At 46.3% G+C, this 24,510-nt stretch overlaps 2 protein-coding genes across 3 annotated transcripts in view; one reads left to right on the top strand and one right to left on the bottom strand.

Annotated features, from left to right (window-relative positions):
* The window catches only part of SEPTIN11 (septin 11), a 335,103-nt gene that overhangs the window by 130,993 nt on the left and 179,600 nt on the right, over positions 1 to 24,510 (bottom strand). The window lies entirely within an intron of this gene.
* Positions 7,572 to 24,510, top strand: part of CCNI (cyclin I) — a 73,653-nt gene continuing 56,714 nt past the window's right edge. Inside the window, exons 1-2 of one of the 2 annotated variants that reach the window (XM_075606805.1) lie at positions 7,574 to 7,894; positions 15,606 to 15,762. In XM_075606805.1, coding sequence (XP_075462920.1) covers positions 15,649 to 15,762 — 114 coding nt within the window. In that variant the 5' untranslated portion in view covers positions 7,574 to 7,894; positions 15,606 to 15,648. Of the gene's footprint in view, positions 7,895 to 15,605; positions 15,763 to 24,510 lie in introns of both variants that reach the window. The other variant, XM_075606811.1, reaches the window with a different exon arrangement.

Here is a 24,510-nt window from a genome sequence, read left to right as displayed (position 1 = left end):
TTGAAACATAAAGGAAAGACAGGATAGAACATGGCCATATACGGCGAGGCCTCTTGGTGTGCTCTTCATTTCTAAACATTTCCTTCCCACTCCCCACATCATATCTTTTTTTCCTGGCACTATTTAAATGCGTGCAGATGAGTGCCTCTTGATTATATCATTATTATTTCATTCTGCATATCATACTAAGGCCCATATACACTAAAGCAGGGGTGGGCAAAATACAGCCTGCACAGGACACAACCAGCCTATCACAGGTAGGGCTCCCCTCTCTCCACACCTCCTCCCCGGGCCACACCTGTGCTGAGGTGCCTCACCTGGTGGCAGAGGCTAGGCCCAACCGGAAGTCAGCCCAACTTCCACAATCACCCTCCGTCGTTTCCACCACCTTGTAAGGACCCGCACCACAGGTAGGGCCCACAGAGAGGTGTCTGTGGGGGGGTTACATTTAACCCCTGAGGAAGCTCCATTCGAGTGAAACGTGTAGGGTGAGTATACAGCCTGTTTGGAGACCCCTTAGGTGTGGTGGACAATTTTGAGGCGCCTGGGCCAAGATTTGGTTCTCCTTTCCATGAATCTGGACACTTTCCCCTGTGGATGGCCACTGCAGAAGGATCATCAGGAAAAGGAGTGCTGCAGTCTACCTCTACTGTCTGACCCTGGGAGGTTACAGCACTTTTTTTAAGTGTATTGCTTTTACTTTGCATTATTTATAAAACCTTCTATACTATCTCTGTGTTCTCCATGTTCTTCACATATGGGAATTCTACCCATCCTGTTCCTGAGGGACGTCCTCTGAGAATATCTGAAGAAACCATCTGAGAGTTGGTTACTCTATACAGCCGCACTGCCTGTAACACTCTCTGCAATTGTGAGTGAGATATTTACGAAATTTTCACCTAAAAACGTTTTTCAAATGAAATTGCATTATATGTTCTCAATTTTTATTCACAAAATCCTGAATGTATTTGTGCTCCTGATATTCTGCTTCTATGTACCTGTCTGGACTTGGATCGAGTCCATTTCTGGAGCTGCACTACTTCCAGTTGTAATATATATTTTTCCTTTATCACTTGTGTGTTCACTGGGTTTAATATTCATTAAAGTCTCATAGCCATGAACGCGTTACCTGTGTAACAGGGTATGTCCAATTATACCTTTCTTTCCCCCTGTAATCTCTGTTATGTAAATCCTGTTAGCTGCAGGCTAAATCTGTGGGCTCTTGACCCCCCTTATGCCCCTCTTATGAGTGATAGAAGTAAGATGGTGACTCATGGTCTGTGTAAGCCTATCAGGGATAGGTATAGACATGAGCCCGTCCCTTCTTGAGTCTCCTAGGAGGGTGTGACCAAGTTAGAGAGAGTCTTGCTTCTGCTCTTGAAGAGATAGGAAGTTCTATTCCTGCTCTAAGGAGTGGAGGAAGCAGAGAGCTGTCAGTCTCTCCTATGGCAGGATGAGCGTGCTCACCCCCAGCCTCTGAGCTGGGGGAACATCAGATTCAGCCTAAGGCCCTATACTATCAGGGCAAAGCACCATCCAGAGGAATGGAACCTCTGAGACCATGCACCGCTGTGTGGAATAACTGCAGTGAGTGCCAGCCAATAAAGATCCTGTTCTAATATACCTCAGTCTGAGTATCAGTCCTTGGGCTGAGGGGGTACAATAGTGGGGCTGACCTCCGAACATCCTGGAGCCCACTACTGCTGGAGGCACTAAGTACCATGAGAAGAACCAGAGGAAGAACCTAAGCCTGTCCTAGTCTCCACACTACCGCAGATCAACTCAGCTCTCCTAACCCTAACAGGTATCGCACCACACACTAGATTGCATAGGATGTGTAATCTCCCACTGGGGGGGGGGGGGGGGAGTGAACAGTGCTGTAGAATGGAGGTGCTGCTGAGACCAGGGCAGGCTTTCAGTGCTTAACAGAGCAGATGCCATACTGGGCGAGACTCGGTGTAGAAAGAGCAGGTACCAGGAAGGAGGGAATCTAGGGGTAGACAGGGGGAGTGTTACCTCGCACAGAACGACCTAGACGTTCCTACAGGGTGAAAGATCTGGAGACATATGGCTATTGCTGTGTTAAGTCGCCATGAGGAGGGTAGTTGAGATGCGTAGGCGGTGGCTTGGTTAACGCTGTTAAGAGGGACCCCTGGATAGGATCCGCGATACTGGCAGCCAACATGGGCGACATAAGAGTCCTGTATGGGTGGGGGGAACCCAGAGTACTTCTAGCCAGTAACCAGACCATAGAACCACAGGGTATTTGCACTGTGCTGTAATTGTCTACAGTGTATGAAATTGAGTTTTGCCTCGCTGAGGGATAGTTTCTGTGTCAGACTATCTGCAGCCTAAGGAAAATTATGTGTAAGAAAGGTCTTTAAAATGGCGTCCACCGCGTGGTGGTATGTGCATGAGTCCCAAAATGGCGCTCCCGCCAATAACACGGGAACCGCATGAGATGCTGTGTGCCAATTTGCAAAAAATCTGCAAATAGTTGCATCCTTTCGGCGCCAAACGCTGGCACCGCTCCCCAAAGAGAATGGCTCACGCGGAGTCAGGTCGGCCTAAAGCTAACAGCCCCACCTCTGAGTTTCACCCAGGGGAGGAGCTACAAGTTCACAACCAATCAGAGCTGATGTCCCTGTGGGAGGAGTCTGCAGCGTAGCTCCACGGGCCATTCACCACTGAGACTAGTAGAAGGAAGGAGTGCTCTTCTGCCTCTTCCAAGCTACATCAAAATGGCTGCTGCTACCGAGTTGCCCGAGTTGGAAGTCTCCAATTATTCCCTCCCAGATGGCTACCTGATGTTGAAGATCGGAGGCCAGATCCATTTTCGGTGCATATGCGTGCACTGTCGTCTGTCTGGTGGCCCTGTTGGCCTCGACACGCGATGCCTGCACTGTGGTACCTTCTATCTGCGGCCTGCAATCCCAGTGCTCTCGGAGGCATGTGTGCCTCCTTCAAGAGCCGTTACCCCAACCGGTGCGGCCTCGTTTGTCTTTCTGGCTGCCACGGAAGCTGTGGGCCTGTGCGCCCTTATCAATGTGCCGGATGTCCAAGTGGTCCGGTGCCACCTACTATGACTGTCGCGGACCCTGCTGTGGGCCCATGTGCCCTACAATTTTCGGTCATGTCTGCTATGGTGGTACCACGGTCCCAGTCTTGGGATCAGTATCTACCGACGCTGTAAAGGGTGAGTTGACTGCCCCAGGGGTGTCGGGTGTGAGTCCCCAGGTGACCCCCCCATATGCATGGTCGCCCAGGCGACTGGCTCGCCCCGGCATCGCATCCTGGAGGAGGTGTCCCCCCTAGATGATGAAGAAGAGGATCTCTACCTGGCGGAACCTGTGGAGAAGAGCCCACATGCTACCTGCCATCTGGGGAGAAGTTCCAGCTCAATCACGTCCATCCCAGATGCTGTGGAAGTTCCAGAACGTCCGAGAAGCTCTGCGACTCCAGATGACGCCGGTGCTGCTCGTACGCTGCCTGCGGAGGAACCGAGGGACATCTCCTACCTTGCTGTGGGTGAGCCGCCTCGTTCCTACTTTGTTGCAGATCCTGTTTTGGCCTACCTGGAGGAGGCGTCGGGTGTGGCCTTGTCTGGTGCGCTGCGGGGTGATGAACTTCCGGTTTCACTGGATGTGATGTCATCGCCGCCGCCGGACTTGCGCCTGCCTGGTGGTCTTGCGGGACTGTCCATGGCCGATGACGTCGACAAGATGGCGTCCAAATAATCCATGGAGCCTACTGCACCACCGCTTAAGTTAGCAGCGGTGAGTGTGTGTCAGATTCCCCCATGCGCTTCCTGCAACGTGGCTTCAGGTATGGGAAGGGGTCATCGTGCCTCTGAATCCCTGCTGTTGTCACCGCCCAGGGGCAAAGGAAAGCCCCTTTCTACTGGACAGATCATGGATTTGCTAAAGCCCCAGTCACCTGCCCTAGCAGTCAAAGTTCCAGCTCATGCTACCCCTGCGCAGGACATTGTGAACTTTGCCCAGGCCCATTCTGCCCCTGTCACTGCTCCATCTTTGACCAGTAATTCCCAGAGGGTGAAGTATATAGATCCCTATGTCACACCATTTGTATTAACCAAGTTCCCTGAGGCAAATGTGGGTGTAACGGATCGGGGGAATCGCAGTTCCCAGCGTGTCCCCGTCACCCCTGCTTCCACAGTGCCTAGTTTCTCCGCTCCCTTACATCCCCAAACTCTGCCTTCCTCCCTCAGCCGTTCCTCCACGGCTCGATCCTCACGCCCAGGCTCTCATTCTGCGCACGCGCGCGGTTCCCTTACCAAGTGCGCGCGTTCACGATCGCGGGTTCCCTCGGCGTGCCTCTGTCACCCCTGTCCGTTCCCTACCTGGTTCCTCAGTTCCTCCTTCCCCTCTGTCTTCTCGCCCGCGCACCTCCTCCGCTGGTCTTCCCCCACGCTCTGGTAAACGCTCGGTGTGCGCACATAGCAGGGTTACAGAGGGCGCGCGCACCCGCTCTAGTTACTTACCACCCCCACGCTCTAGCTCTGCCCATCGGTTGCAGGCTATAACCCTTGATTACCTCCCTGTTTCCTCCCCTGCTCCCAATGACCTATCCCTGCAAGTACCCACTCAAACCTATGCCCCTCCCTGCATCCCTATTGGCCCTTCTTCCCATATAACCCCACTCTGTCCTCTCATTCCTTGCTCTGCATAGCTTTCCTGTAGCTCCTGTGTGTGCAGTGTCTATGCTTGGCTCCCTTGTCTGTTTCAGCCCTGGTTCCTGTCCCTGCCCCTTTTGGATTCCTTTGGCTTGAACTTGAACTCTGCTTTGGACTTGACTACACTGCCTTCTCCTGCCCTTGAACCCTGGCTTTCGGACATCACTACGCTGCTCTCTCCAATCCCTGAACTCTGGCACTTGGACATTACCCTCCAACCTCTGGCACCCCGGACTCAGCAAGTATTACGTTAACCCTTACTCACCAGGCCCGGCAACGCTACCACTACACTCCGGGCACGCCCTCACTGCTGTGGGTGCATGTTATACCCTTACCCACCTCAGTACTGGGGACTGGTCAGGTCTGCGGGCATACAGGCGTTACAGTGAGGAATTGGTCGGATGGGGGTGGGAGCTTTGAGGAGTCTGAGGGAGAAGTCCCTGTGTCTAGTTGTGTTAAGAGACCTGGGAGCAGAGGATCGTACCATTCCTTCAGGAGGTCCTCGGGATCTCAGTCTCAATTGTCCAGTGTATCTGTGTCATCCTCGCCATCTACCCCATCCAGTGCATTCTCCCCTGTATGTACCAGACCTGCAAGTCTAGGATCTGGGTCATTATCTCAGGAAACCTGTAAATGGTGGGACCCCACGTTTCTGGGTTATGCCCCTGAAATCAAATACACCAGGTTTGTTCTAGCTAGTGGCCCAATAGTTGACCATTGATGGGAAGAAGGTGCCTTTTCTCCAGAAGAATCAGCGGAGGCTCTCCGTAAGAGAGGAGAAATTAATTTGGGTGTACGAATACCTAAGGGCTCCTCTATACTATACCAAGAGGCGGACCCGAATGACCCAGGGTTCTGGGTACTACCTGGCCAGAGAGGTGGTCGTAAGGTCCTGAAGCTTAGCCGAGCTGATCGGGCCATAAGAAATAGATATCGGCAGTCCCACGGTTATAATTTCCCCTATGTCCCGGGGGCCTATAATGCATGAGATAAAGGACCACCGGCATTAGTGCCTAAAACTAGCGGTCACCGATTATCTCCAAGTTATGCGGAATTCGTAACTGAATCCAATATTTGCTCAATTATGAGGGAACGGCTCATAGAGACGTGTATATATATTGACAGAGTGGAAGTTCGCCAACAAGCAGGTGCCCCTAAGGTATACTCTGCTTGGGTGGAGTATTTTGAGGGACGGTCTGTTAAGAAGCCGGATCCTAGGTATTATAAATAGTTCTGCACTCTGTCATGTTAAGTATAATAATGTATTTCATCGCTGTAGTCAGTGGGTGATGTGGGTCTTTGTAATTATTATCTACATGGTATATGTAAAAATTTGTGTTGTCTTTCAGGTCTTGGACTGACAGATGGTGCACCAAATTTGGCCCCCAAGCGAAGGCGTTGGGAATTTCACCCAGGGGAGAGTGTAACAGCGTATGTCCCATTATACCTTTCTTTCCCCCTGTTATCTCTGTTATGTAAGTCCTGTTAGCTGCAGGCAGTAACAGGTTAAATCTGTGGGCTCTTGACCCCCCTTATGAGTGATAGAAGTAAGGTGGTGATAGACCTAGAGGGTATGTCTCCTAGGAGGGTGTGACCAAGTTAGAGAGTGTCTTGCTTCTGCTTTTGAAGAGAGAGGAAGTTCTGTTCCTGCTCTAAGGAGTGGAGGAAGCAAATAGCTGTCAGTCTCTCCTATGGCAGGATGAGCATGCTCACCCCCAGCCTCTGAGCTGAGGGCACATCAGATTCAGCCTAAGACCCTATACTATCAGTGCAAAGCACCATCCAGAGGAATGGAACCTCTGATACCATGCACCGCTTTGAGGAAGAACGGCATTGAGTGCCAGCCAATAAAGATCCTGTTCTAATATACTTCAGTCTGAGTATCAGTCCTTGGGCTGAGGGGGAAAGAGTGCAATAGTGGGGGCTGACCTCTAAACATCCTGGAGCACACAACTGTAAGAATTGAAGCCTGTAATTGCATCATAAACGGATTTTATATTGTAAACTGTCTGTGACATATATATATATATCTTTTTTAAAGTTAGGGTGGGTGAAAAAGGCAACAAGAAACCTCCACCGTATTGCATATAGCAAATAAAAAGATCACTTGTGTTTTCCTTTAGAACAGGGGTGCGCAAACTGGGGGGTTCTAGATTTTCGGGGGGGGGGGGGGGGGGCAGCAGTTATAGAAGTCCCGCACTCTTCCCCTAGGCATTTAAATTAAATGCTGGGGGACCGCACAAGGCCTCTATAACACAATTATCTTCCCTTCCAACGACGCATCGTCATGGTAACCCGGCGACATTGCCCCCCACGCGTCATTTGATGCCAGGGCTCAGCAAAGGGGGGGGGGGGGGGGGCGGGAGGCACGGGGAACCGAGGAGAGCAGGCAGGGGTGCCCACGGGGAAAAGTTTGCGCACCCCTGCTTTAGAGCATCACAGATTTCATTTAGAGCAGACTGGCCCTATTGAATCTTCCAGAATGAGCATGTAATGATGATAAAACTATGATGGATTGCCCTATAATAATTACTGTGGGTGGGAGGAGGGGTCTGTGTTTTTTCTTTTTCTGATGCATTGTTTTATTGTATGTTAGTTTAAATTTGCTATCATAGACCGTGCACCGTTCTTCCTACACAAACATCTCTGCCTGGCTGCTTCTCTCTCTCCCTTCCTCTCCTCCTCTCATACATGTTTATGGACAATCCCACTTGCTCCTCCTCCTGCTCCTCCTCCTGCATGTTTACAGACAGCACCCCTCCTCCCCTCCTCCCCTCCTCCCCTCCTCCCCTCCTCCCCTCCTCCCCTCCTCCCCTCCTCCTCCCCTCTGTAAAAGCGGAGTGAGATATCTCCTCCCTTCCTTCCCCTCCTCCTGCCGGTCCCTCTTTCCCTCCCCACCCCCCCTAGGAAGTAAAATAGTCCTCCTCTTCCCTTTCTCTCTTTTTTCCCCTTCCTTTATTCTTCTCCTTTCCCCCCCTTCACCTCCTCCTCTCCCCCCAAAGAAAACCCTTCTCCACAAGAAAACCCTAAATTAGGAGAGGAAGGAAACATGACTCCCCCAAAGCAAGGAGGACAAACCCTCATATAAATACATGGAGAGCTTTATTTGACAAAGGAAATATATATTTTTGTAATATTTTTTTTTTAATGGACCGGATGATCACCAAATGCAGCACTGAAACATACAGCTTTGCAGGGGAGGTGAGCACTAATACTGCGCATAATAACCCTAATATCATGCCACACGAACCATTCTCCATGTCTGTGTTCAATGTGCATTATTAGGACTAATATCAATATGTTTATTTTCTTTATGGTGATTATTATTAATATTGCTGTACTGATTATAATATTTAGTCGGTATTATTGTTACCTTATCACAGCGATGTTATTACGATGGTCTTATTACCGTTCTAGTATAATGATGGGTTTTCAGAATGATGTTATTACATTCTTTTTGTTTTTTTACATAGTAACTCGTCTCTCCCCCCATAAAGTTAATATTTATTGTGGGGTTCACTTCCCTCCCCCTTGCCATTTCCACCTCCTTGGGTTTAGCAGCCAGCCTTATTGCCCGCTCCTGGGGAGCAGTGATTGGGCAGGAGCGGTGCCGTCTCATTGAGTACAGGCATTGACTGAAAACACTGGCTTTAAAGCAGAGGAGCCCAGATCATAATCCCTGTGTTACCTCCTTGTGACCTTGGGCAAGTTGTGTCGTCGCCCTGTGCCTCAGGCACCCACATAGATTGTAGGCGGCGGCAGGGACTCGTTGCGCCTGTAATATATACAGCGCTGTGTCCCATTGGGGCAAAAAAAAAGTGCTATATGAATTAAAATTTGTTGTTTAATTGGGTCTGAGCTGCTCTACTTTGGACTACTTCCTCTAGCTGAGAATAAACTGTGACTTCTTGATGTCTTTTGTTTTGTTTTGCGTGAGAGGGCCTGGCAGCACATTGCTTTATTAGAATAAGACAACAAAACATCTCAGCCTGTGTGCTGGCAGATGTGTGAATAACACATTACGCTGCAAAAATTAAATGCACTATCTTTTAGGGACACTCCTATTAAACCCCTTTAGTAGAGGGGTATGCAGAGAAGGGGTTAAAATCTCATTTTCTTTGCTGATGTCATGTTTTTAATGAGTCTTTCATGAAGCCTACAGTAAAAAAACAAATGTAAAACCTTTTCTTCGGTACAGCAACATTACAGAGATTTCTGCTAATGGAGAGAGATTAGTTCTGACATTACTACGCTCTTCTCTAGTAGGATGTTACCGTTCTGCTGTCTCTTGGTTAAACCATTTGGAAATGTATACCACGCCTACTGATTTTCATTGCCCAGATGTCCAGTTCTAGCCCCGGTCTCCTTGCTAAGGCCGCGCTTACAGTGGCGACGCGACGGTGATGTGACGCTGCGGTCGCTGGAAAAATCAAATTGACTTGACTTCCAGCGATCGCGACCAAGCCGTCGCGTCGCTTCTACTATAAGCGCACGTGACGACGGCAATACATTTGTTTTGCCGCGACGTCGCTTCGCCGACACTATAAGCGCATGCTTGAAAGCGGTGACGTCACCAAGTCTCCAAGCATGAGCGCCGGGTGTCCTGCATAATTTTGCGTGAGGGGGGGAGCGGGTCGGGGCTATTTCTGTGTGTGTGTGTGTGTGTGGCTGTGTGCATTGACTGCTGCTGAGCGCGCTTCAAAATCAATTTTCTTTGTCTCCCCAAGCACTGAGCTTGGGAGAGCGTACGTGACCGAGCGCGCGCCGTGTGGCCGCGCAGATTCAGCTTCACTGAAGAAAACGCGCCAAGTGCGCTCAGCAGCACCTTGGACCCATGGAGTCCATGGTGACTCAGCCCGTGCGGAGGCACGCTGAGGGAAAGCGGGTGCTTTCCCTGGCCTTGGTTAGCGCGCCGTCCGGGGGCGTGTCGGTGGGCGGGCCAGTGACGTCACGGAGCTGGTTCGCCCTCATTGGGCGAATCGCTCACGTGACCGGCCCTGCGCTCCCTTGAGCGCTTGAATTAAAAAAAATTCTAAGACTTACGCTTCCGCAAGCCTCTGCTAAAGTCGCTCTCATTGCGGCTGCAGGGGCTCACTGCCGAGCAGCAGCACGGTTATGCGCTGACCATGCCCGAGGCCTAATGCTAATTATAAGACTCGATTGACAGGTCTGAGCAGCAACATGAACCCTCCGGACCATCCGTAAGTCACTCCCTTGTTACTGTATATACACAAGGAAACGGCTCCGGGGTTTAGGGAGTTTTTACTATGTATCAGTATTTGGCAAAACGGGTCACCTAACTTCAGCAGTGCAGCAATGCATGGAAAATAGGTTGCACATAAAGGCGCAATTCTGATTTGCCTTACAGCTGGGCTCGTCAACTAGTTCTCCAAAGGGGCCATATCAGAAAACATTTAGGAGTAGTAGGGCTACAAGCTTATTGCAATGTCATTTTAGATGCATTTAAAAACGTCATATTCTGCCATAATGTATAACATCTGTACCATATATCATCACCTTTACTTACAAGTGGCTTTTAGTTTGAAGAATTGCACTTTGCTCCTGCTAATTTCATACTAATTGCTTGGGCAGCGGAGAGTCCAAGGGTCACATCAAGGCCCTTTTGTGTGTCGCCAGCTGAAGAGCCCTGTCTTACAATAAAGTCCAGCTCATTTTTATTTAATGAACTTTACTCTGGTACTCCCCTCCCACCCCAGCTCTCCCTGCCGCTCAACAACTCCGGGGCCCAGATCAACACACTGTCCTTGGCGGGACCTGGATATATCAAAAGTATATGCATCTTACTCCAAAATATGAAGCAAATATTGCATTTGCACCAGTGATATAATGTTTGAATCTTGCTAAAACCTGCATCAGTTATAGAAGCAACTTTTGATCCATCGCATTTTAATATTGCGCCGACTGCCTCGTCCTCCAAATCCTATATAGTAACTCCTTAAAATGCTCATGGTGCAAGTGGAATAATTTTAGAGCAAAAAATGGAGCAAAGCACCCTGATACGTAGAAGAAGTCACGCAGATTTAAAATGACATAATTTGCACCCGTTTTAATGTTCTAGTATGCACTTGATACATATCTCCCATTACTTAGAAATCAGTCAAATTGACAGCAAATGGACATTTCATGTGAGCACATTCACATGTCTCAGACAGGTCTGCAACTCTGCTTTTCCCCATTCTCTTAGCATACAGTGCTTCCACTGCAGCCAGGGATTCTGGGAAATGATATGCAAATGAGCACACAGTGTCACTTTAAACAATTTAGAGAAATGCAATGAAAGTGGACAGGGCTGATCTTGGATTTCATAAAGGATTAAGGTGGAGATCTAATTTATCAACTCTAGAAACCTGATTTGTTGAGTGAAATGATTTGCACCAAGGTTAAGCAAAAATTTACCACTGGAATGTTTGTACCCTCTTAGATAATGAGTATATTAGTTCATATGTATAGCACTGAATTCTTCACATAATGTAGTTCATTTCTGGTCCTAGTTTTCAATTTGCCTTACTCTTGCGGGCCAATAGGAAGCCACGACATAAAGATATGATGTTGCGGGTTTCTATTGGATGGAGAAGGCAGCCATCTGGATTTTTTACAATTTTTTTACTGTCCAGTTAAAATGTACATTTCTCCGGGTCAGATGAGAATAGCTCCTAAGTTTCTATTATGAACCCCCCCCCCCCCCCCCCCCCCCCACAAATAAATAAGGGAAGGGGCTTGTAACAGGGCCTTATCACTGTTTGAGAGAAACTGCCTCTAAATCCAGCAGCGAGCTGGTTAATTGCACACAGGCAATCAACCAGACTCCACCTGGCTGATTAGGCCTCTGAGAAAAAGCCTAACGTGAGAAACAGGAGAGAGATTCCTTAGCTCACATTTGGGTTGACAGAAGGAGAGCAGAGAAGCCTGTACAGAGACACTGTCTTGAGCACAGACTGTGCTGAAATCAAGACACCCAGACACCCATATTTCCTGGACACAGAGGACCCAGGAACCTGCCAGAGACTGACATGAAGGGCCACCTGCTTAAGGTACTTTGAGACTTTGGGGTGATAGGTTGGTAATGGGAATATCCCTCCAGTCCTGCAGATAGGGTCTGGGGAAGTAAGTTAGCCCTTACTAAGGGATAGGGGTTAGGGATAGGGGTTTGTTATTTTTGTTGTTTTGCCTGCATAACGGAACAGGCTCAATAAAGCCAAGATATAATTTCACCCAAATCCATTATATGAACCTCTGCACACATCTCTTACGATAGGTACCTGCTGCAGCGCGCGCTATGACGTGCGCTGCAGCGACAAGAACTGCCCCTCTATGGGGCTGGGCCCGCTACCTACCTTGGCCAGAACTGGCGACGGTGCGCTGGCCACACCCCAGGCAGTTTAGCCAATGAGGGCGAACCTGCTGGGTGACGTCACGGCCGCGGCCCCGTCATGCCCACCCCGTCATTCCCCCTGCAGCTCGGCTATACACGCCGCCAGACATGCGCGCATGCAGCGCCGACACCGGGGCCTCAGCCTTACAGGGCTGCTGCTTCAACGTGCAATTATTTAGTGACTATTGCTAAAGCTGTAGGTCTCCCAAGATGACCAGTTACTTTGCTTTCTTGTCATGAAAGGTATGTCTATACGTGTTTAGCCTAAAAACAACCCACAAAATGTTTTGTGTTGGGGAGAAAATCCAATGTTTTATGTTTTTGGAGAAGTCGAGATTTCTGGACATCTTTTAGATCTTGTGCTATAGACCTTGATGTATTTAGATTTTTAGCTAAATACCCCAATGATAGCACATGCTTGTAGGAGATCCTGGAACAACTCCGCATTGGCAATTAATTCCATTTAGACATAAATTGTTTTATCTCCCTGGGCTATTACTTTTAGGAGCTTTGTGAAAGACTTTATTTGTACAAATTACGTTTTCTATTTTCTCTCCTAATCGCATGCAACATTTTAATGGTGCAGTTCCCTCTGTTCAATTTCTCAGAGAGAAGGTGGAGGTTCCTGGAGCTGAATCGCATTATTTTCAGCTCCGGGAACACACTGGTTCCCGAGATACGTAGGGCTGGAGGTACCATTCGTACCATTACCTCAAGGGGAGACAAAATGGAGGTTTAAATCATCCATTATAGTTTCCTATTGTAAGTAGCCCTACCCGGTGCAGCATCTCTGGAACCAGAGGTCTCGAAGCTGAAATGACAGCTCCTTCACAAGCCTCCACTCTGTTTGGGCAAAATAGATTTCTTACTCAAACCTTGATCACTACAACAATGAAATTGCTGTTGCAATAATTTAATCAGTTAACCTTTGCAAAAAGCTGCAAATATTGCTTAAAATTACTTATTTTGTGTTTTTGTAATAAGATTTGGAAATGTAGTATATGGGTGGCTTGCACAATGATACACAATCTAAAAATAGAAACTGTAATAAATACACACACACTTATTTATAAAAATGTTTTACCAGGAAGTAAAATGGATGATCCAGGGCACATCGGATTTTTCAAACATTTAATCGGCACAAAAAACACAACGTTTCATCCTTTTTCAAGTGACTGGCATCACAAAGTCACTCTAAAAGTCCTCTTAGAAGGATGAAACGTTGTGTTTTTTGTGCTGATTTAATCTTTGAAAAGTCCGATGTGCCCTGGATCATCCATTTTACTCCACACAGTATACTGGATTCTTTTAGGCAGATATTCCTGAACCAGGAGCACCGGTCATTGCAAGTATTTTGATTCAATTTACCTTGGTGTGCAGCTTTATCTATTATTACCAGGAAGTAATACATTGAGTTAACTCTCGTTTTCAAGTATGTCCTGGGCACAGAGTTATGATAACAACAATACAAGGTTACATTAAAGGAACAGATTTACACGTGCACACTCGCCCGTACCAAGATACACACAGACACACATGCTTCTATCTTGTTAACAATATTAACGTGTAAGCCTCCTCTTCTTTGCTTGGGTGCAACAAGGCCAAACTTTAGAGCCTAATCTCTACACTGTGTTTTGTCACATCATCAATTACCACTAAGGGAAAGTAGAGTGTGGAGGTGAAGATGTGTTTTTTTTCTTTCTGTAGTGATAATGACCTTCGCATCCTGTGACAGAATACAACCACATAAATAACTTATTACGTTTCTAGATACAGTCCCACTTAGTTGGTCTAAAATCACTGCAACATTGGAAGCATTATATGATTACTTCATACATTAGGTTTTGAGTGGGGAACTAAATCGGTTTTTATTGCATTGTTTTTTCGGAATTTGTCCTTATTGAGCCTAAATTTGAAAATCGCTGTGAGAGACTTAATTTATTGAATCAATTCTTAAATGGTTAAAAAATGGGTAACACTTCCCTTTGATCTTTCTTTATTGCACACTTCAGCATGTGTTGGAAAGTGGAACTGTTTTCACTGTGGCTACTATTCTTAATCACGGTTCAAATGAAATGACTATTGAATACCTACACATGGGGACGACTGAAGTTTTGCCAAAGTTTTTGAGTGGAGAAGGGTGGGGTGGCTGTTCTTGTGTTCTGTTGTGGGGTTAAGAGAGTTGGAGGTGCCCAAGGCCCCCGTCGGCAAGAAGAGGAAGCCCGTTGAGCCGTCGGTCAACTGGGACCCTACTCTGGCACAACTGACCTGACTGTGCCCCCGTCTTCACACCTCATATCCCTTATTTTAATATGACACACATGCATAGACAAATATGTCCTTTAGAATGATCAGGGTTATACTTTCTACATTTTAGCACCACCCTATTTTTACCACCCACACTTTTATTTTTTGTTGTTTTTTTTCTTTTTTTTTTACTTGCTGCCACTTTTCCGAGGTTTACTTGGTCCTTAGAAAATAAACACACAGATACCCAACAAGCTCTGAGAAACCCCAAACATTACCAAATAATATATGAGTCAAAAGGAGTGCTAGAGGGCGTGGCTAAATGTATATAACAAAAAACAAACAAAGATGCCCAAAGCTACTTCCAATTTGACAAAAATACACAGTGCAATACTGTACCTATATATTCTCTTGAAAAAGGGTCATTTAGTTTAACCCTTTGGCCAAAGCGTCTTAAAAGCCTGCTGCCACTTTCAAGGCATGACCGTTAGCAGGTCCTAACACTCCTTGAGTTAAAATTCTTATTTACCTGTATAATTACAGGAAGAATGATCAGCATTGGATCTGAAGAATGATCAGGGTTATACTTTCTACGTTTTAGCACCACCCTATTTTTACCACCCACCCCTTGTGTTTTTTTTTTTCATTTAATTTTTTTTTTTTACTTGCTGTCATTTTTCTGAGGCTTACTCGGTCCTTGGAAAACCATTTCCTGACATCACAAGAATGCCCTCCAGGGAACGCCAACGTGGGGTTTAAAGGATTTCACTGGAGATTCAGTGGTCACAATGGCTTTCAAATAGCTTGATGTTGTGTTTTAAAAGTGTTCAACATAAGGGCAAGGCTCTGTGAACCATATGAGAAAATTAATGATACCATCTTCAATCTACAAATACAAAGGGGAGAGTCTTCAAATACATTCGGTTTTCTTCAAACAGTTTAGTTGCAAAAAAATCGATTGTTGGCTTCTTGGAGCAGGGGCTTTCCGACCTACTGTATAGTGTTATCGTGCACAAATGTACGTTCATGTATTTTGTTATGCTTGTCTTTCATTCACATGGTGCTGTACTGGGAAACTTGTTGATGCATTATAAAAAAAGAACGATAACAATAAAAAGTATCGGTGTTTTAAAAAAGTAGTAGCTATAATTACCATTACACTTTGACCACTGCAGATTCTGTGGTGGAATATGAGTGTGTCCTTTGAATCATTTTACCTGCACACACTGGTCTGTTTCGCATTGCCTAGCAGATGTGCATTTTGTTTTGCAGGTAGCTGTATCCGGTTGGGTGGCAGGCGTATCCAAGGGGTGCCATGAAGTACTCAGGGCCCCTGGAGAGCCGGAGGCTGTCCTTTCTTTTAGAAAGGGCAGTCTCTAGGGAAGCCCAGATGTGGAAGGTGTACGTGCCCAAGACCCCAACCAACCAGGTAAATCAATTCCCACTTTAACATGGTTTTGTGTGTGTGTGTGTGTGTGTTTTTTTTTTTGTTGCTATTTGAGAGACCACAAAAAGTTGACTTGAAAGGGTGCGTATTGAATTTATGGATTATGGAAGGAATAATGTGTCAGCCCCTTGGAGCACTCCTGACATGTTTGGATTTAAAAAAAAAAAACGGTTTGAAGCAAGTGTCTCCGGAGCTGAACCGTGTTGATTGAAACTCCGGGGTCCCCTGCTTCCTGAGGTACTGTATTTACTTCTGCAGGGGGTGCCGGTATCTCTGTGCATTTTAAAGCTCCTGCGTCACGTGGGCCAGTAGGAAGCTGCGATGGATGACGTCACGGCTTCCGATTGGCTCGCAGGATGCGGGACATTTAAAACGGCCATATTGATAGCCCCGACTAGCACCGTCTGAGCTCCGGCAGCCCCTTCTTTGCAGTGAATTACTGTATTACAGAATAACTTTTAAACCAATGGGGCAGTGAAAATAACCCAGTGAGAGATACTATTCGAAGTTGGTTAAGCCATTGGCACTGGAATTGAGAATGCGTTCGACTGAGTGAGACTCGCCTTAAATAAGTGACCTAGGATTGCTAACATTAAAGGAGGAGTTCCCCCTTCGAATCCCTCCCCTTTTTCAGCATGGGTGGGAAGCCGGGGGGTCTCTGAAGCTGAACTGTGTTCCTTTCGGCTCTGTGGACATCATGGTTCCCAAAATACTCTGTCAGTTTCTTTTGTCATATTCATAGGTTTTTCCCCGTGCACCAGGCTTACTCTATACTCTTTATTATTTGATATTTTGGCTTGAGCGGCGTCCCATTTTCTTGTTTCCCAAAATACTTACCAGGAAATGGAGGGCGGTACTGCCTTGTACTTAAATGCCACGTGGGCCAATAGGAAGCCAGAACAGATAACCTTGCGACTTCCTTTTTTATTCATTACTTCAAAAAGCTTTTTGTGCAGCTTTTTTTTGTTTGTTTTTTTTTTTAATTTGTTTTCTGTTGAAATGAGGATTCAAATAAACTAAAAAAAAAAAAAATCAATAATCCCTTTTTAGAGGTATTGATTTTCTCCATACTCCAAACCCCAAAATACACGGTTCTCATAGTTTCTGACGGTTCTCTCTCGTCACTTCCATGTACAGGTCTCTCTGCTGGTCATTTAGCATTCTGGAGCCTAAAAATGTACAGAAGTGTTGATGGTTTCTCCGTTTTTAAGGATCAAGTATAAAAGCGGGTATAACGTACATTATCAAAGCGTCCGCTTGTTACAGGGCATGCTGCTTATAGAGAATCAAGACGACAAAACACGCAACTGATGATAAATATACTTCTTCTTTTAAATACCAACAGACATTGCATTACTGGCAGCTTAGCTTAATTACTCCAGTGATGTATTCTTCCCTTACCCACAAGTCCATTTATGGAAACGAGCGTTCTGATCACACGTCTGATTGAGACAGTAAAGCTTTCTACTCGCGGCATGTCGCAGAACGCCTGACTTCTGATGGCTGTGTAATTGTTTGAGGCTTGTTAGATTTCATGATAGTAGTTTATTCTGAAATGCATAACCTTAAAATGTATTCCGAACGTAACTTTAGCAAGCTTTTGTGGTGCGTGTCCGGTTTGTATTTATTTCACTTTGTTACAAAAGGGTTGTGGATGTGTTGACGTTGGTTCTGTGACATGTTGGTTACATAGGTTACTTACAGTTGGCATTACACTTTACGAGAGTCACAAGACCATGCACCTGGATCAACATGGAAAGAAATAAGAATATGTATTGATTACATTGCTACACCATTTACAGGCTGGAATGTTTAGCAATGTAATGAATATAATTTATTTTCTCTTTTCTGTGCTGCTGCAAACAAAACTCAAGAATCTCTATCCAATTAACTAGGTGCATTCATTATGTCTCAGAGCAGCCGTGCGCAAAGTGGGGGGTGGGAGATTTTGCTGGGGGGGGGGGGGGGCGCGGGCAGTTGCAGAGGCCCCAGGCATTTAAATGTAATGCCGGGGGATCGCGTGAGGCCTCTGCAACTGTTTACTTACCGGGATTCAGCTGGCTGCGTTGCGTTGCCATGGTAACGCGGTTACTTGTTAATTGTTACTAAGGCGGCCTGTTACTTTTTCAGATGCCATCCATTGAACGGCCACTTTATCTGAAGAAGTGACTTGTGTCACAAATAACATTTTAGTGACTCGGTGGCAAGGGAATACTTTGGTTCATTTTACAGTGTGCAATTCCCAATAAGTACTGCTATGCACATTTTTCTTTGCCGATCAATTATATGTGAACTTTTTACTATCTGTGGACTATTGTAAAACCGCAACTTACTGAAAAGGGTTTTTCTAGTACAGTATGTGTTCTGTTTTGGTACGTTCTTATTTCCTTCATCGTCTCTGGGAGGTTCTGCTATTCTTGTCTATATAACAAGGTGCTTTTTAGACATATCATTAAATTTTATTTCCTGAAAAAAAAAGAAAAAAAGGAAGTTGGGGGGGGGGGGGGGGGGAGAGTACAGAAAAAGTAACCCTATCCGTGTTAGAGAATAAAGGTTTCTAAGTGGGTTAAGGGCAAATTATACTTTATTGTTTTTATTTAGATATACAGTATTTTAAAATGATATATTTTTTATTCGGTTTAGGAGGTAGAGATCCATGACACGTGATGCCTTCTACCAGGTATCGAAAATTGGTGCACATTCCAACTTCAAAACTTCTGTACAGTATAACCTCCTTAACTTTTATTTTATAACTTTAAAAAAGGCACAGATGGTGAATTCATCCTAAACGTTGTTTTTCCAGACATACTATTATTACCAAGGGTGGGACTAGTCCCGAACTAGTACCAACGTGTTTCGAACATATTTAATTGAGGAGTGACTCTTTGTATGTTTTAATAAGGTTTTTTTGCATGTTAAAAAATACACCCTACAGCGACAGTCTTTTTAGTTGACTAAGGTTGAGCAATTTGTAAAAGGTTGAAAATCACTTTCCTCTGGGGGGGAAAAGACACTGGGCCATATTTGCCAAGTGGTTCTGGTCCATAAGACACCTTTTGGAGCTAGAAGACGGTGAAGACAAGCAAATGGGCCATGAAGTGTCTTCTAGCGCCGGAAGATGTTGCATGGAATAGCACCACTTAGTAAATATGGGCCAGTGTGTGCTTTAAACAGTTGATTCTTGCAACTTTGATCCAAAGGACAAAAAGAGAAGATAACTGAAATATGCAGTTGCTTGCTCATTTTAGACTGCAGAGTCCAAAGAGGTAGAGTTGTGAATGTGGAAACAGATCATTTAATTCTCAGGGCATAGCGCTCTCTCATGAATCTACCGCTAAGAGCAATACTGGCCGTACTGCTATTTTTTTTTTTATGAGGTAAGTATTTTCTTTCGAGCACACCATAATCCTTTTGTGGTTTGTGGTGTGTGATGTTTTTTTATTAACCCATAAAACACAAGATATCCAGACTTTTCGGTCCCCAGAGGGATCTTCTTCAGAATATCTTGTTTTATGGAAACAGAAACAATTTGTTTTTCATTACTTTGTGGTCAGTGCTGGTATTTTTTGACTCAGCACTGCCGTATTTCTAATCAACCAACCAAAAAACGTGTATTACACGTCTATACATATCCAATGTTTCAGTCCACTGTGGGACCTTCCTCCAGGTGGTGTACAGTCCTGGTGAACGAGAGAATATATACACTAAAGGAACCCGGAAGTAGAAACGAGGAAAGCCCGCAAAAACCCAGGGGCCACAGAGTCAGAGTATATTTGCCCGTGTAAACAAACTAAACAGCCGTGCAGGCAATGCAACCCCCTGTTATGTTAACCACTGCGTTTGGGTAGCATTTCTCCACTGGGTCAGTTTTGACCAGGAGGTGCTTCAGGCTTCTATCTCTATTGTAACAAAACAATGGGGGAGTGGAAAAAAGATGACCAATTTTGGTGTCACTTGCCAGTGTAAGTGTGACGGTGACGAGGTAACAAGGTTCACTCATAAAGGTTAAGCCTGTTTGGTTACCTTAGATCCATGTTTTGGGGTTCAGGAGTGTTGGCTCTTGGACACAACTGTTGTAAAAGCATTATCTGTAATTATGCGACAAAGAATTTTTGTGTTTTTACCTTTCCAGGGATGCCAGCAAGCAGGGATTGCTGTCGTATGAGTTTCAGGGCAGGGGGGGGGGGGGTTTGCGGAGAAAGCGTTGTCACATTGTGTCTATCTAATCAGGGCCCAGAGTTGCTGGTTTCCCTAAAAATGTAAATAGAGAGGGGTGATTTGACACAATCAATGAAGCACTATAATGTCACCTGCCGGTGCTAACGGACCAAGGGGGGGTCGTCCTGCCTGGTCCCCAAGTGGTATCAAGGTAAAGAGAATAGTCCAGGCACATGGTCTTATCACAAAGTAGAAACTTTAATCCAGCATAAATCCAACGTTTCGACTGCGCACAGGCAGTCTTTGTCAAGGTGAGAGCTCTCGTCTTGACAAAGACTGCCTGTGCGCAGTCGAAACGTTGGATTTATGCTGGATTAAAGTTTCTACTTTGTGATAAGACCATGTGCCTGGACCATTCTCTTTACCTAAAAATGTCCCCAGGAATCAGGTCGGATGCCTGGATGCATGTAGACACATAGTCTCGGTAATATCGCCCCTTGAAAATGCTGGCGCGACTCACCATTAGGGTTCCCTGCTTCAGCACACACCAGAAAGGTAAATGGTGCAAAGGGATGTAAAGTATCCCGGTAACTATAAGGGGTCCCCAGGTTAGGGGGGATACCCAGTTACTGTACAGGTAACCCAGAACCTGCTTAGAGGTTTGGGGGGTACTCCAACCATCTATAAGGTTATGAGGGGGCTTGTAAAGTCCAGTCCTAAGTCTATTTTATAGTGTGTGGGGAATATGGCTAGTAAGAAATAAAGTGCAGTTTTTGAAGTGAAACTTCTTTAGTGGCACCTAGTCCTGATGGGACAAAACTGGAGAGATGGGGGGGCGAAATGTGAAACAGAAGTGACGTCACGTAATGGACGCTGCTCCCCTCACACGTCCCCTGTCACCAGCGGCGGTAGCCGCCGGCGCCGCTCCTAATGGGCGCCGCTCCTAATGGTACCGGCGCCGCTCCTAATGGCCGCCGCACACACCCCCCAAACCTCCCCCCCATCCCCCACCCCCACGTCTTCTGACATGCGGCTGCAATAGCCGCCGCTGCTCCCCGCCAGCTGCCATGCCGCGCATGCGCAGTTGTGATGGCGCCGCTGACGGACGCCACACATGCGCAGAAGCGGCTGGCAGCGGCGCCGTTCCCCCCACACGCTCCCGTTCCCCCCACACGCTCCCATTCGCCCCACACGGCGCCATTCCGCCCTCCACTGACGCGGGCGTTCGTGGGCCCCCTGCACCCGCAGGAAGCGGTGGCACACGGGGCAAACCCGGGTGCAACCCGCGCGGCACAGGGGCTCGGCGCCGGGGGCAGGCTCCTGCTGCTGCAAGAAAGGGTGGGCCGGGCAGCGGACAGGTAACCTCGCCTCTCGCCCGCGGTCACTCATGCCCGTGCCGGGGGGGTACGCAGAATTTGCTTAAGGGGGTGTGTGGAAGGGGAGGTGGTGCGCAATGTTACACCCTGCCCCTGGCTGCAGCAGGACACACACACACTGACACACATACACACACACTGACTGACACACACACACTGGCTGACACACATACACACACACTGACTGACACACATACATACACACACACATATATACACACACACTGACACACATACACATTGACTGACACACACACACACACACACACTGACACACATACACACACACACACACACACACACACACTGACTGACACACATACACACACTGACTGACACACATACACACACACTGACTGACACACATACATACACACACACACATACACACATACACACACACACACACACACACACACACACACACATTGACTGACACACACACACTGACACACACACACTGACACACATACACATTGACTGACACACACACACACTGACTGACACATACACACACACTGACTGACACACATACACACACACTGACTGACACACATACATACACACACACATACATGCACACACTGACTGACACACATACATACACACACACTGACTGACACACATACACACACTGACTGACACATACACACGCTGACTGACACACATACACACTGACTGACACACATACACACACTCACTGACACACATACACACATACACTCACTGACTGACACATACACATACACACACACACACACACTGACTGACATACACACATACACACACTGGCTGACACACATACACACGAGGAATTCACACTTAGTGCAAATAGCTAATACAGGGGATGTGTGCCGAGCACGCGCGTTATAAGTCAAATTTATTTGCGTTTTGTCAATGAAATTGTATTTTGATTTTTAATTAAAACATCACCAACACAAATACAATTTCTGTGACAAAAGTCAAAGAAGTTTCACTTACTATGCGCGTGCACAGCACACACAGCTTTTTATTTTTTTATTGTATTCCCCATACCAGCAAAACTTAGGATATTTTTAAAGTGTATACTTTATTAAATTGTGTGTTTTAAAACATATGTTTGTGCACAGAAATGAGCTGGGACTTTCGGAACCAATGCTCTGACAGGCCCCTGGGGCTACCAATTGGTGCCAGGAGGTCTGGCAGGACTTCCGGAGATGAAAGCCCCAGAGGATGTCTAAGGCAGCGGTGCGCTGGGGGGCGCGATATTCACTGCGGGGGGCATGGGGGTTACAGAGGCCCCGCAAGCGCTTCCCAAAGGCATTTAAATTAATACCGGGGGAGAAGCAGGGCCTCTATAAACCTTACTTACCTTGTTTCAGACGCTCCTGGTGACGCGTCGCCATGGCAACGCAGCGTTTAATGACGCCACTGGGTCATGTGATGTCACGTTTCCAAGACAATGTAACGTCAGGACGTCTGAATCAAGGTAAAAGGGGGGGAGGACGCGAGGAGAGGGGGAAAGCCAGCAGGGGAGCGCAGTAGAAAAAGATTGCACCCCCCTCGTCTAAGGTGTCAAGACCATTTTGGACAGGAGGGAAGGACTCCAGTATCCATATCCTTGGATCAATGGACGCTCTTTGCATTTTCATTGATCCCACCAGACTGGCAGGAGCCTGACACTGCGGGTGGCATTGAGGGATTTCCAGGTAACCCTGTTTTTTCTACCGGTTTGTCTCGGATTGGTTGCTGAGAATATTCTCACGCTTCTGATATGGGGGTAGTATTCTGTGAATGAACGTCAGAGGTATTATAACCCCTTGCGCCCATCAGATAGTTCTCCAGCCCTCTAAGATTCTCAGATTCTAAGTTTCCAGTTGCAAGTCTCCTGCAAGAAAGGGCTGCTTCAGCCAAAGCTGCCTGGAATATTTTCTGTCCTGTATTTGCAACTGTTATCAGGGTTAGGATTCCCTGCTCAAAGGAGAATCTAGGTTGTTACCCCAATTCCCAAGTAAGTGTCTTTTTGCTGTAGTTTGTGTCTCATTGTGTGTTTGCCTTTAATTGGGACTAAATTTACAATATATTTCATGAACTTTTTTTGCTCAATGCATGATCCTGGTAAATTGGTGTGAATTGCTTGGTCTCCCGTGACAGGATGCCAATGGCGTTAAACGCTATTCTTAATCATTTGAGATTCAGTGCTAAAGGTACTAATAAAGCAGAAATGGTTGTCATTGGATAAACTCTTGGGTCTGGGGAGCAGCCTATCCTAGCCTAGGCTTTCCTTTCTATCAACTAAGCATGCCCTGTCAATAGCTCACTGTACTTCACCCTTATCATATCCCCTGTTGGTTAATTTCTTCCCCCATTTTCATCAAAGCTGCTAACACCTCCTTGTCATCAGTAGTTATCCTCCAAAACCCGCAGCATTGTGAGTAAGATAACCCTTGTTTTAATGGTCCCATGTGGTGACTAGATGCTACCAAAAGCGTGTTTCTACCCGTCTCCTTGTGATACAGTCTTGTCCCTAGACCTGTGTCCACTTTGTACATGATCATGTGCAAAAAACTATACTTGTTGTTTCCGGAATGCTAAAGTAAATCTGATGGTTGATGCTAGCGAGTTAAGTCTGTCAATAAATTTACTATGGGCGTCCCCAGGACCCTGCCAGACTAGAAACATATTTATATGTACCGTTTATACACAGTATATCTTGATTATATTTGGCATAATCGACATCTGCATGGATACAGTATGTAGCTGTTCATTACAATCCATGACCAAATTGGCCGTTCCTCTTCGTTGTAGAAAAAAATAATTTCTCGAATTAAAATAATTATTTTAAATGTCAGTTAATGGCATGATAAATTCACACGGTGGTCCTCTATAAGCGATGTCCGAACCAATGTGTGCCCTGACCGCATCCATACCTGTGTCATGTGGGATGTTGGTGTGTAAACTTGCCATGTCCACAGTGACTAAAAATGTGTCAATTGTTTGAACCTGAATCTTGTTGCTCTCATGGATATATTTACACACATCTTTCATATGGTTTTGCATATTTGCCACCAGGGGCTACAGAAAATATGTACATACTGTGAGATTGGGTGAAACAATGAGCCCCATGGCAAAATAAGCAGCCTGCCAGGGGTGCCAATGAGGCAGTGTGTATATAGAAATATAGAATTGGAACAATAGTATGATTCTGTGACAGAAA

The sequence above is a fragment of the Ascaphus truei genome, chromosome 1, assembly GCF_040206685.1.
Source record: "Ascaphus truei isolate aAscTru1 chromosome 1, aAscTru1.hap1, whole genome shotgun sequence".
NCBI classification, from domain to species: Eukaryota; Metazoa; Chordata; class Amphibia; order Anura; family Ascaphidae; genus Ascaphus; species Ascaphus truei.
Note: the sequence above shows the minus strand (reverse complement) of the source record. Positions and strands in the feature narration are given on the sequence as shown.